The sequence below is a fragment of the Drosophila busckii genome, chromosome X (assembly GCF_011750605.1).
Source record: "Drosophila busckii strain San Diego stock center, stock number 13000-0081.31 chromosome X, ASM1175060v1, whole genome shotgun sequence".
NCBI classification, from domain to species: Eukaryota; Metazoa; Arthropoda; class Insecta; order Diptera; family Drosophilidae; genus Drosophila; species Drosophila busckii.
Window position 1 is genome coordinate 4244629 of NC_046608.1, and position 13219 is coordinate 4257847.

General features: G+C 46.0%; 1 protein-coding gene across 1 annotated transcript in view; it reads right to left on the bottom strand.

Annotated features, from left to right (window-relative positions):
• Positions 1-195: 195 nt before the first annotated feature.
• Positions 196-13219, bottom strand: part of LOC108606277 (microtubule-associated protein futsch) — a 52660-nt gene continuing 39636 nt past the window's right edge. Inside the window, exons 7-10 of the mRNA XM_033294366.1 lie at positions 11904-13204; positions 9880-11841; positions 2676-9838; positions 196-2134 (exon numbers count right to left, since the gene is read on the bottom strand). Coding sequence (XP_033150257.1) covers positions 1965-2134; positions 2676-9838; positions 9880-11841; positions 11904-13204 — 10596 coding nt within the window. The 3' untranslated portion in view covers positions 196-1964. The remainder of the gene's footprint in view (positions 2135-2675; positions 9839-9879; positions 11842-11903; positions 13205-13219) is intronic.

Genomic DNA, 13219 nt, shown 5'->3' on the forward strand with positions numbered 1-13219 from the left:
GAAATTGTGTGTGTATGTGTGTGTTTTATTTGTTTTTAGTAGATTTTATTAGTTATGCTTTAGCTTTTTTTGTTTTTTGCAAATTTGTTATTCTATGACTATGAAAAAGTAAAAAAAATATAGAAAAATAACCTTCATTCACTTTGTGTTCATTTTCGTTTGGTTTTTGTTTTTGTTTTGTTTTTTTTTTTTTTATTCATAATATTCTGTTTAAATGACACCCTGACCCTGACCTAAACCCTAACTCCTAGCACAAAAACCTGCTCTTTATTCCTATCAATAGCGTGTTATACCAGTCAAACCCCATTGTAAACCTTATATAGTAATATCAGCATTAACATCATTAGCTTGTTATTTATCACCAACAACAGCAATCATCAGCATTGATCCAACGTTGATCAATCGTTCTCATCAATCTATCGACACTAACGCAACGCAACTCAACTCATCATCGGCTAGTTCTCTAGCTAACGGTACAATCTTTTACTGTCAGGCGTACACGAGCTATGTATAGTTTAGTTTTGTGTTGAATTCTTCAGCTATTTTGTTATAATGTGTATATAGTAGAGTATTATGATTATGTTTGTAAAACAAATTGAAATTCAACAAATATTGATGAGCGTAAATTGTTAAACTAATTCAAATACTTAGTATGAGAGACTCTTGTATTGTTCATTTGCATTTCATTTATGGGGAGAGGCACGTTCATTTAAGGTTGCATTTTGTTCATTATTTGGTTCAATATTCATTTGATTTAATTTACGAGAGTACATTGTTATAAACGACAAATTACGTATAGTAACGTTATTTACTTATTATTTAAATTCTTTCATTTCGTTAGCATCAAAGTTTAACAATTTGTGTGTGTGTATTGGTGTGTGTGTGTGTGTGTGCAATTAATTCAACTCAATTCATCAACTGTTTTGTTGATTACAAAAAAATATGATTATCATTGGCTTGTGCTTTAGCCTGGTGCATTTTCATTATAAATATTATTTGTTGTTAAACTTTTTCATTTTTAAAATTCAAATACATATGTGGAATTTGCTCAATAGTTTTTCTCTTTGTTTTTTTTTTTTTGTTTTTCATAAAAGTTGCACTAAGACATTAAACATGAATACTCATAATAATATATATGCTATATAGAATTCACAATCAATTATTTGTTTTAACTTTTTCTTTTCGAATACGTGTATATTTTAGCTATGCGGTTTTGAAAACAATTTTGATCTTTGGATTACTTAGCAAGGTAGCTTGACATCGACTGAAAGCAACAGATACATATATATTTATGTAAGCACACATACATAACACATACAAATATGCGTAGTTATGTAAATATTTTATACTTTGTTTACTTTTTTGTTTTTTCTTTTTTAATAATATTTACGTAGTTATATATTTGTGGCACGTGGCACGCTTTGCTTCTTTGGTATTTTGTTGAATGCAGTTTGTCAGTAATTAATTTTTGGAAATAAATATATTTATTAATTACCTTGCTTTGCTTGCATTTTGTTGTTGGAGGAAAAAAGACTGAGAGTTGGCAAAAAAGCATAATAGACGGCATTGGCAAACAAAATGGCGTCAATCGAATGACCCGTTACTCCGCCATATTTTGCTTTTAATGTGGATTTCTTTGGTTTGTGTTTCTTCTTTCTTCCTTAACTCTTTGGTTTTCGTGTTGTTTGTGGCGCACGTTGTGGCATGTTGCATATTGCATGTCAAGCTTTGTTGTTGTTGTTGTTCTTGTTGTTGTTGTCCTAGTCGTTGTCGTATTGCTCAAAACTGCAAAGTCATGTCTGTTGATTGCTGCTGCTGGCGCCCATTCAGTTTACATGGTTGCCTTTCAAAATGGTTGCTGTCATTGTGTTGCTGTTGTTGTTGTTGCTGTTTGCTGTGCTGGTTGCTGTTGTTGTTGTTAGTAGCTTTTAGTCATCGTCGAATGCAATAAACAAGCCCGTGGCCTAGAATTCCAAGCGATACGCGGAACACGAAGTCTCATGATCCTGCAAATTGATGGTGCAACGGGAAGCGGATGGCGACAGATCGATGCGATGCTTGGCAAGCAGCTCCTCGTTCTCGGCCACCCAATAGCCCAGCACATCCGTATCGTAGGTCGGTATGATGGTCACCTCTGCAAACAAATATGAACAATTAGTTATTTATTCATATAGTATAATTATTACTAAGCGAAACAAATATTGGTGTTCAAATAAAATGTGCATTACTTTTACAACTATTTTGTTATCAATTTGTTGAGCAGCATTTTCATTAAAAGTAGCTAAAACTTGTATGAATTTTAAACCTTTTCTAGCTAAAGAAATATACTGAGCATAGCTCTGCCCATTAGTTTGTCATATCTAATGCATTCATCGGAGCTTTATCATATCAAAGGCAGTAAGGTATTTGATTATGGCTTTGATTTAATTTATAGAAGTATCTAACACAAATCTCAAGTTGCTAATTTATAGACTTACAACTATGTCACGTATTTAATTAAATTTACATTGCTTAAGCTTATTATTATTATTTATTTATGTTCTCTTTGATAATTATTTTGTACTATAACTTAAACTTTCAGTCGCTAGATATGCAAATAATTTAGCTATAAATTTAAATAAAAATTCCTATTGTGAGCTGTACTAATATTAATTTCGCTCAGGTAGTAAACTCACCCAGCTCCTTGTCCTCCCAAGTCTGCTTGGCCTCGAGCAGTGCATCGTAGACCTGGCGACTGGGCTCAGTGCCCGAGAAGACATAGTAGCGGGCACGGACGCGCTTGAAGAAGTCCACATGCGCATAGTAGGAGTTGCCGTTGTGTGGCACATAGGTCAGATCCACATAGACGGGTGCGGGTTTCTTGGCCTTGTTGGGTGACTCGCTACGCTTGCGTAGGTTCTTCTCATTGTTCAAACGCGTCTTGGTGGCCACCAAGCGACGCTCCTTCTTTGGTGTGGTGCGTATGTCGCCGCCCTCGACGGGTGCCGGCGATGGCAGTCCAAGTGGCTTGCCCCATTCCTCCAAGCGATCCTTGGGAATGGCGCCCACACCGCCACTTGAACTGGCTGCTGATGTTGTTGTTGTTGTGGTTGCTGCTCCAGTTGTAGCTGCAGCTGCTTCAGTAGTAGCTGCAACTCCAGTTGCTGTTGTTGTTGCTGTTGCTGTCGCGGCGGCTTCGCTGTCGCCGCTACGCTTCTGCACATCGCTGAGCGGGAAGCGCTGCCGCTCGGCTGTGCTGCTGACTATCTGCTCGACCTCCTCGGCCTTGGAGGGCGAGTAGGAATATTTGGCTGTCACGGAAGACATTACCTCGGCGCCGCGCGCCTGCACATGCTCCTCGAGCGCCTTCTGGAAGTCCTTGTCGGCCTCATCCAGAAACTTGTGGCCCGCCCAGGTCTGGCTGCTGCTCTCGACGCTCTCGGACGACTGGCTGGCCGGCGGCGAATCCGTATAGCTCACCAGCATGGCACCGCGTATGGGTATGGGCTCCGTGCTGCTGGCGCCGGGCTTGGCGCCAAAGCTTTCGGGCAGCGTGCCATAGAAGGATGTGGCCATGGGATCGGCGGCAGCGGCGACACCGGAACCGGCACCGGCGCCGGCGCCGGCACGTGGTTGAATGCTGCGCGCCGTCGAGTGCTCCTCGCTGCCATACTGTGGCGGTATATCATCCTGGCTATCATCGGCGTCCAGATCGGAACGCTTGCTTACACCGGAACTGGAGCGCTGCAGCTCATAGCTGCCATCATCGTCGCTCATGCCGCCGGCCAGACGCTCATCCTCGCTGCCGGGTGTGCTGGAGCGATAAATGCCGCGCAGCATGGCCACCTCCTTGGGCAGCATCTGCTCACGCTCGCGGTCGCTCTTCTCGCTCTCGCTGGTTGTGCGCGTTGTGGTGACCACCACCTTCTCGCTATCCGGCTCCGAGCTGTCCGTGGTGGTCACGGTCTTCTGCTCGGTTACAATCTCCTTGCCATCGGCTGATATGACCTTGGTCACCGTGGTTATGGTTGTGGTTATGATCTTTTCAGTGCTGCCACTCAGCGCTGTGCTGCTCTCGATGCCGCGCAGCTCGGGCAGCAGCTCCGGCAGCAGTTCAGCGGCATCGGCATCAACATCGACATCGTCATCGGCTGTTAGCTCCAATGATTGCAGCTCGTCCTTGGAGACGCGCGGGAACGGCGACGTTGGCTTGGGTGACGACTCTGGCGTCTCGGTGTGTGATTCACGCCCTAACGGTGTTGGTATGGATTGACTTTCAGAAGTTAATGCACCAGGACTAGACTTACCACTAATGTCTTTGGGCGACAACGGGCCCGAGGTGGACGCCACACTAGCCGCACTCGATGTAGTTGCAATGCCAACGGTTGTGGCTGCGCCTGCGGCTGCGGCAGCCGCTGGCTTCACACTAGGACTAACCGGAGCTGTGGGCGGTGTTTTACTATCTGTGGCTGTCGGGTGTGGCTCGTTTTGTGTTTGTGTCAGTGTTATGGACTCGACCTTAGTCTTCGTGTCTGTAGAGCTAATCTTTGTGGTGCTGCTGCTACTGCTGCACTGTTCGCTGGACTGCACTAGTGTTGTGGTCTTTGTAGTTGTGGAAGCTGTGGATGTGGCTGTGTCCTGAGTCTGTTGTTCGTGTTCATGCTGTTCCTGTTCCTCCTCCTCGGCAAGCGCTGCAATGGCTGCAACCTCGTCGGAGGGCTTGTATATGCTGGTCATCATAATGGTAGCAATGGACTTGGAGCGACCCTCTTTGAGGCTAACGCGGCCATCATCATCGCTATCGTCCTCCTCCTCCGGATCGCTGTGCGTCTGGCGACCCTCGCTGGTGTGGCTAAGCAGCGACTCGCGTCGCGACTCATCTGTGCCTACAAACAAAGCTTTTTGAGATGAGCTTACACTGGATACCTTTTTAAGACATTCTTCGGCTGTTTTGGTGGCCTCAGCGCTGAACGTTTCCTTGGCCGAAACGATTTTCTCTGTGGCCAAGAACTCGGCCACTGTTTCCTTCAAGCTATCCTTGCTGCTTTCCTCTACGGTGCTGCTGCTGGTTGCCTGCTCCTTGCTGGTGCTGCTGCTGGTGCTGGTGCTGGTGCCTTGACTTGACTTCAGCACGCTGCTGCTGGCGTGTATCTCACTCACAACCGATTCCGATGAGCATTCCTCTGACTGCACCAGCAGCTCCTCCAGCTGTGATGTTGTTGTCTTTTCAATAATCTTTGTCACACGATCAGTGTCCTCTTTGACGCTGCTGCTGCTGGTGGCAGTAGCCGACTTGCTTGCATCCTTGTCGGCCAGCAAGCTGGAAAGCGATTCGCGCCGTGAGCTATCTTCTACTTTCATGCTGCTGCTCAGAGATTCGCTTATGGACTCTTCCTTCAAGTGTGATTGGCTTACAATAGACTTCGAAATCGTTGTTGATTCGATTGTTTTCTCCTGCTTTTTGCTTTCGATTGTCGATATATGTATGGACTCACGCTGCGAGTCTGAGGTTTCTTCATCCTTGGCGCTTACCTCGCTGGCACTTGAGGCTGGTCGCGAAGATTCGGTTTCTTTAGTATCTGGCTTAGTCTCTGCAGCTGCTTCCTTTGACTTTGTGGAAGTCGCGCTAGCCTGACTCGCAGCCGAATCGGGCCGCGAAGCATCTTTAGGTATCGCTATCATCGCTTTCTCATCTAGATCGTCATCATCTTTGTGGCTCACTGCACTGTCAGGTCTTGATTCTGTGCCACGCTGGCTGGCCACTGACTCTGGCCTGGAAGCATCTTTACTGGTTTCATCAATAGCTGCTGCTTTGGCGACGCTTTCACGCAATTGTGACTTTTCTGATTGCTCTATTTTGTCTTTTTCTTCGATTGAAATGGGCCCGGACTTAAGATCTGGCGAAGACTTTTCAGATTCAATCTCTACTTTCATTATCTTCATCTCCAGTAGCTTTTCATCCAGTGCTAGCTCTTTCAAGGGACTTGGCTTGCCCGATGTGGATTCAGGTGTACTAGCTGGCGTATGCTGAACTCCAATCTTCTGCACAGTCTCTACGACTTCAGTTGACTTTAGCTTCTCTTCAAGCTCTTTTTCGTCAAAGTCTGGTATAATATCAGTTATGGGTTTTTCAGATTTTAGTACCTTTGCTACATCAGCCACAATTTTGGCCACCTCTTCTTCACGTGGCGACAGTGGTCGAATAGGCTGCTCGGGCAGTATAACCCCCTTCTCTGTAGGTGGGGAGAATCTATGTTCTTCATCTTCTTCTTTGATGTCATGCAGTATGGGCTCATCGCGTTCACAAATTGTTACTGTAAATTCTGGTGAGTCCACAGTGGTAATATGGGTTTCGCGCAGCTCTGAAAAGCCGCTCAAGTCCAGACTGCCTTTAGCGCCAGCATTGTCACTCAATTCGGTAGGTGCCCTTGCGTCAGGTGTGATATGTTCTGCAATCGCTTCTAACGTGGGAGCTGCCTCATCAACAGGACTCGATGCAGTTTGGGCAGCACCAACTTTGGCTCGTTCAGCTGGTTGCTCTGAGGAAATAAATCCTGAAGAGCTTGTCGATATGACATGAGCGAAATCACCTTCCGCTACATCCACAGGGCTTGATAGTGTTGGAAGCTCTCCCTTTAATTCAGCAGTTGATAAGTTTAGAACAAAATGTTCTGCTCCAACAGTCTCAAGCTCGATTAGGTTCTTTGGAGCCTCTTCAATAGGAGATGATGCTGTTCCAGGAACAGATGTTAGCATGGCAATTTCGCTTTTGAGAATATCAGCAGCAGATCCAGGGCGGGACGACTCTTGTGATGCCATCGGTGATTCTCTGTCTTTTTTAGTGTCTGACTTTATACTTTCAGCAGCCGATTCTGGGCGGGGACTCTCCTTTCCTTCGCTTTTCACACTTCCTGCTGTAGAATGGGGTCTTGATACATCCTGCGAAACTGGTTGAGACTTATCGTCCTTTAAGCTCTCTGGCTTGAGGCTTTCAGCAACAGATTCGCGCCTTGAAGGATCCATAGATTTATCATCCTTATCGCTTTCTGGCTTTGCGGTTTCTTCCTTCACGCTCTCTGCAACGGATGCTGGCCGTGAAATTTCCTTTTCATCCTTCAAACTTTCTGCCTTTACACTCTCAGCAACAGATTCGGGCCTTGAAGGCTCCTTCGACTTATCATCCTTATCGCTCTCTGGTCTCGCAGCTTCATCTTTCACACTTTCGGCTACAGACGTGGGTCTTGATACTTCTTTAGAAGCAGGCAGAGATTTGTCATCCTTTACACTTTCAGCAACTGATTCTCTTCTTGAGGGATCCTTGGCTATATCATCCTTGTCGCTTTCTGGCTTTGCGGTTTCTTCCTTAACGCTCTCTGCAACGGATGCTGGCCGTGAAATTTCCTTTGAAGCTGGCAGAGACTTCTCATCCTTCAAACTCTCCGCCTTAACACTCTCAGCAACAGATTCGCGCCTTGAAGGCTCCTTTGACTTATCATCCTTATCGCTCTCTGGTTTCGCAGCTTCATCTTTCACACTTTCGGCTACAGACGTGGGTCTTGATACTTCTTTAGAAGCTGGCAGAGATTTGTCATCCTTTACACTTTCAGCAACTGATTCTCTTCTTGAGGGATCCTTGGATCTATCATCCTTGTCGCTTTCTGGCTTTGCGGTTTCTTCTTTAACGCTCTCTGCAACGGATGCTGGCCGTGAAATTTCCTTTGAAGCTGGCAGAGACTTCTCATCCATCAAACTCTCCGCCTTAACACTCTCAGCAACAGATTCGCGCCTTGAAGGCTCCTTTGACTTATCATCCTTATCACTCTCTGGTTTCGCAGCTTCATCTTTCACACTTTCGGCTACAGACGTAGGTCTTGATACTTCTTTAAAGGCTGGCAGTGATTTGTCATCCTTTACACTTTCAGCACCTGATTCTCTTCTTGAGGGATCCTTGGATTTATCATCCTTGTCGCTTTCTGGCTTTGCGGTTTCTTCCTTAACGCTCTCTGCAACGGATGCTGGCCGTGAAATTTCCTTTGAAGCTGGCAGAGACTTCTCATCCTTCAAACTCTCCGCCTTAACACTCTCAGCAATAGATTCGCGCCTTGAAGGATCCTTAGACTTATCATCCTTATCATTTTCCAGTTTTACAGCTTCGTCCTTCACACTTTCTGCTACGGATGCAGGTCTGGAAGCTTCCATAGATGCTGGCACGGATTTGTCATCCTTCACACTTTCTGTCTTTAAACTTTCAGCAATAGATTCGCGTCTTGAAGGATCCTTGGACCTATCATCCTTATCGCTTGCGGGCTGCACGGCTTCGTCCTTCACACTTTCTGCTACAGATGCGGGTCTGGAAACTTCTTTAGATGCTGGCAATGATTTGTCATCCTTCACACTTTCTGGCTTTATACTTTCAGCAACAGACTCGCGTCTTGAAGGATCCTTAGACTTGTCATCCTTATCGCTTGCTGGCTTCGCAGCTTCGTCCTTCACACTTTCAGCGACGGAAGCCGGTCTGGAAACTTCCTTAGATGCTGGCAGGGACATTTCATCCTTCACACTTTCTGGCTTAATACTTTCAGCAACAGATGCGCGTCTTGAAGGATCCTTAGACTTATCATCCTTATCGCTTTCTGGCCTTATGGTTTCTTCCTTGACGCTCTCTGCAACAGATGCTGGCCGTGAAATTTCCTTTGAAGCTGGCAGAGACTTGTCATCTTTCGCACTCTCTGCCTTTAAACTTTCAGCACCCGACTCACGTCGTGAGTCGTGCTTTAGGGGATCTTCCTTAACGCTTTCTGCAACGGATTCTGGCCGTGAAACATCTTTAGAAGCTGGCAGGGATTTTTCATCTTTATCACTATCGGGCTTTTTAATATCATCAATAACTCTTTTTAAGGCAGAATCTGGTTCTGAGAGATCAATAACATTGTCAGTCTCTTCAATGTCTGCGATGGCTTTCGGAGCTTTATCTAACGGAGTCGAAGCGGTTTCAGCAATCGAAGAACGTTCTGCAGGTTTTGAAGGCTCTATAGACTGGAAAGTAAGATTTGCCGATACGCGTGTAAAGTCACCTTCAGCAACTTCAACCGGGCTGGAAAGGGTTGGAAACACTTTTGACGATTCCAAATCCCCGCATATAATTTTTTCATCGTGATGTAAGTCTATAAAATCTTTTGGTGCATGTTCAATTGGGGATGATAATGTTTCCGCACAAAATTCAAGATTTAATATATCAATTTTCTCTTTTACTTCACAAGGATCGATTGCATCCGGTGCCTCACTGAAAGTTGTGTCTATTAAAGTGCTGGGTGCCTCATCCAGAGGACTTGATACGGTATCTGATGCACCAACTATTGAACGCTCTGCAGGCTTGATGGGCAAAGGATCATCCAAAAAGGCTTTCGGTGCTTCAGACAAGAACTTTCCATGAGCTATGTCAACAGGACTCGATATCGTTGGAAGACTCTTGTCTGTGTGACCAGATTTTTGTTGGTCAAGTCCAAAGTCAACCAAATCGTGAGCTGCTTTTTCAATGGGAGACGATGCAGTTGCAGTCTGAATTTCACTTATAAGAACGCTATCCTCAACCTTTTCACTTTCTGGTTTAATCAGTTCAGCCACCGATGCAGGTCTAGAACTTTCTTTAGATGCCGGCTGTGACTTGTCATCCTTGAAGCTCTCCGCTTTTAGACTCTCAGCAACAGATTCGCGCCTTGAATGTTCCTTCGACTTATCATCCTTGTCGCTTTCAGGCTTCACAGCTTCGTCCTTTACACTTTCTGCTACGGATGCGGGTCTGGAAGCTTCTTTAGATGCTGGCATGGATTTGTCATCCTTTACACTTTCTGGCTTAATACTTTCAGCAACAGATTCGCGTCTTGAAGGATCCTTAAGAACTTGTTATCCTTAATCGCTGCGGGCTCACGCTTCCGTCCTTCACGACTTTCTGCTACGGAATGCGGTCTGGAAGCTTCTTTAGAAGCAGGCAATGATTTGTCATCCTTCACACTTTCTGGCTTAATACTTTCAGCAACAGATTCGCGTCTTGAAGGATCCTTAGACTTGTCATCCTTATCGCTTGCGGGCTTCACGGCTTCGTCCTTCACACTTTCAGCGACGGAAGCGGGTCTGGAAACTTCCTTAGATGCTGGCAAGGACTTGTCATCATTCACACTTTCTGGCTTAATACTGTCAGCAACAGACTCGCGTCTTGAAGGATCCTTCGACTTGTCATCCTTATCGCTTTCGGGCTTCACGGCTTCGTCCTTCACACTTTCTGCTACGGATGCGGGTCTGGAAGCTTCCTTAGATGCTGGCATTGATTTGTCATCCTTCACACTTTCTGGCTTAATACTCTCAGCAACAGACTCGCGTCTTGAAGGATCCTTGGACTTGTCATCCTTATCGCTTTCAGGCTTCACAGCTTCGACTTTTACACTTTCTGCTACGGATACGGGTCTCGAAGCTTCCATAGATACTGGCAGGGATTTGTCATCCTTCACACTTTCTGGCTTAATACTCTCAGCAACAGACTCTCGTCTCGAAGGATCCTTGGACTTGTCATCCTTATCGCTTTCGGGCTTTACGGCTTCGTCCTTCACACTTTCTGCTACGGATGCGGGTCTGGAAGCTTCTTTAGATGCTGGCATTGATTTGTCATCCTTCACACTTTCTAGCTTAATACTCTCAGCTACAGACTCGCGTCTTGAAGGATCCTTGGACTTATCATCCGTGTCGCTTTCGGGCTTTGCAGCTTCGTCCTTCACACTTTCGGCGACGGATGCGGGTCTGGAAGCTTCCTTAGATGCTGGCAGGGATTTGTCATCCTTCACACTTTCTGGCTTAATACTCTCAGCAACAGACTCGCGTCTTGAAGGATCCTTGGACTTGTCATCCTTATCGCTTTCAGGCTTCACAGCTTCGTCCTTCACACTTTCTGCTACGGATACGGGTCTCGAAGCTTCCTTAGATGCTGGCAGGGATTTGTCATCCTTCACACTTTCTGGCTTAATACTCTCAGCAACAGACTCGCGTCTTGAAGGATACTTGGACTTGTCACCCTTATCGCTTTCAGGCTTCACAGCTTCGTCCTTCACACTTTCTGCTACGGATACGGGTCTCGAAGCTTCCTTAGATGCTGGCAGGGATTTGTCATCCTTCACACTTTCTGGCTTAATACTCTCAGCAACAGACTCGCGTCTTGAAGGATCCTTGGACTTGTCATCCTTATCGCTTTCAGGCTTCACAGCTTCGTCCTTCACACTTTCTGATACGGATACGGGTCTCGAAGCTTCCTTAGATGCTGGCATTGATTTGTCATCCTTCACACTTTCTGGCTTAATACTGTCAGCAACAGACTCGCGTCTTGAAGGATCTTTGGACTTATCATCCTTGTCGCTTTCAGGCTTCACAGTGTCGTCCTTTACACTTTCTGCTACGGATGCGGGTCTGGAAGCTTCTTTTGATGCTGGCAGGGATTTATCATCCTTAACACTTTCTGGTTTAATACTTTCAGCAACAGACTCGCGTCTTGAAGGATCCTTGGACTTATCTTCCTTGTCGCTTTCGGGCATCGCAGCTTCGTCCTTCACACTTTCGGCGACGGATGCGGGCCTGGAAACTTCCTTAGATGCTGGCAGGGATTTGTCATCCTTCACACATTCTGGCTTAATACATTCAGCAACAGATTCGCGTCTTGAAGGATCCTTGGACTTGCTATCCTTTTCGCTTTCGGGCTTTGCAGCTTCGTCCTTCAAACTTTCGGCGACAGATGCGGGTCTGGAAGCTTCCTTAGATGCTGGCAGGGATTTGTCATCCTTCACACTTTCTGGCTTAATACTGTCAGCAACAGACTCGCGTCTTGAAGGATCTTTGGACTTATCATCCTTGTCGCTTGCAGGCTTCACAGCTTCGTCCTTCACACTTTCTGATACGGATACGGGTCTCGAAGCTTCCTTACGGATGCGGGTCTGGAAGCTTCTTTAGAAGCAGGCAATGATTTGTCATCCTTCACACTTTCTGGCTTAATACTGTCAGCAACAGACTCGCGTCTTGAAGGATCTTTGGACTTATCATCCTTGTCGCTTTCAGGCTTCACAGTGTCGTCCTTCACACTTTCGGCGACGGATGCGGGTCTGGAAGCTTCTTTAGATGCTGGCATTGATTTGTCATCCTTCACACTTTCTGGCTTAATACTCTCAGCAACAGACGCGCGTCTTGAAGGATCCTTGGACTTATCATCCTTATCGCTTTCAGGCTTCACAGCTTCGTCCTTCACACTTTCTGCTACGGATGCGGGTCTGGAAGCCTCCTTTGATGCTGATAGGGATTTTTCATCCTTCACACTTTCTGGCATAATACTTTCAACAACAGACTCGCGTCTTGAAGGATCCTTGGACTTATCTTCCTTATCGCTTTCGGGATTAACGGCTTCGCCCGTCACACTTTCTGCTACGGATTCGGGTCTGGAAGCTTCCTTAGATGCTGGCAGGGATTTGTCATCCTTCACACTTTCGGGCTTAATACTGTCAGCAACAGATTCGCGTCTTGAAGGGTCCTTGGACTTGTCATCCTTGTCGCTTTCGGGCTTCGCAGCTTCGCCCTTCACACTTTCGGCGACGGATGCGGGTCTGGAAGCTTCTTTAGATGCTGGCAGGGATTTGTCATCCTTCACACATTCTGGCTTAATACATTCAGCAACAGATTCGCGTCTTGAAGGATCCTTGGACTTGCTATCCTTTTCGCTTTCGGGCTTTGCAGCTTCGTCCTTCAAACTTTCGGCGACAGATGCGGGTCTGGAAGCTTCCTTAGATGCTGGCAGGGATTTGTCATCCTTCGCATGTTCTGGCTTAATACTTTCAACAACAGACTCGCGTCTTGAAGGATCCTTGGACTTATCATCCTTATCGCTTGCGGGCTTCACGGCTTCATCCTTCACACTTTCTGCTACAGATGCGGGTCTGGAAGCTTCTTTAGATGCTGGCAATGATTTATCATCCTTCACACTTTCTGGCTTTATACTTTCAGCAACAGATTCGCGTCTTGAAGGATCCTTAGACTTATCATCCTTATCGCTTTCGGGCTTCATGGCTTCGTCCTTCACACTTTCTGCTACGGATTCGGGCCTGGAAACTTCCTTAGATGCTGGCAGGGATTTGTCATCCTTCACACTTTCTGGCTTAATACTTTCAGCAACAGATTCGCGTCTTGAAGGATCCTTAGACTTGTCATCCTTATC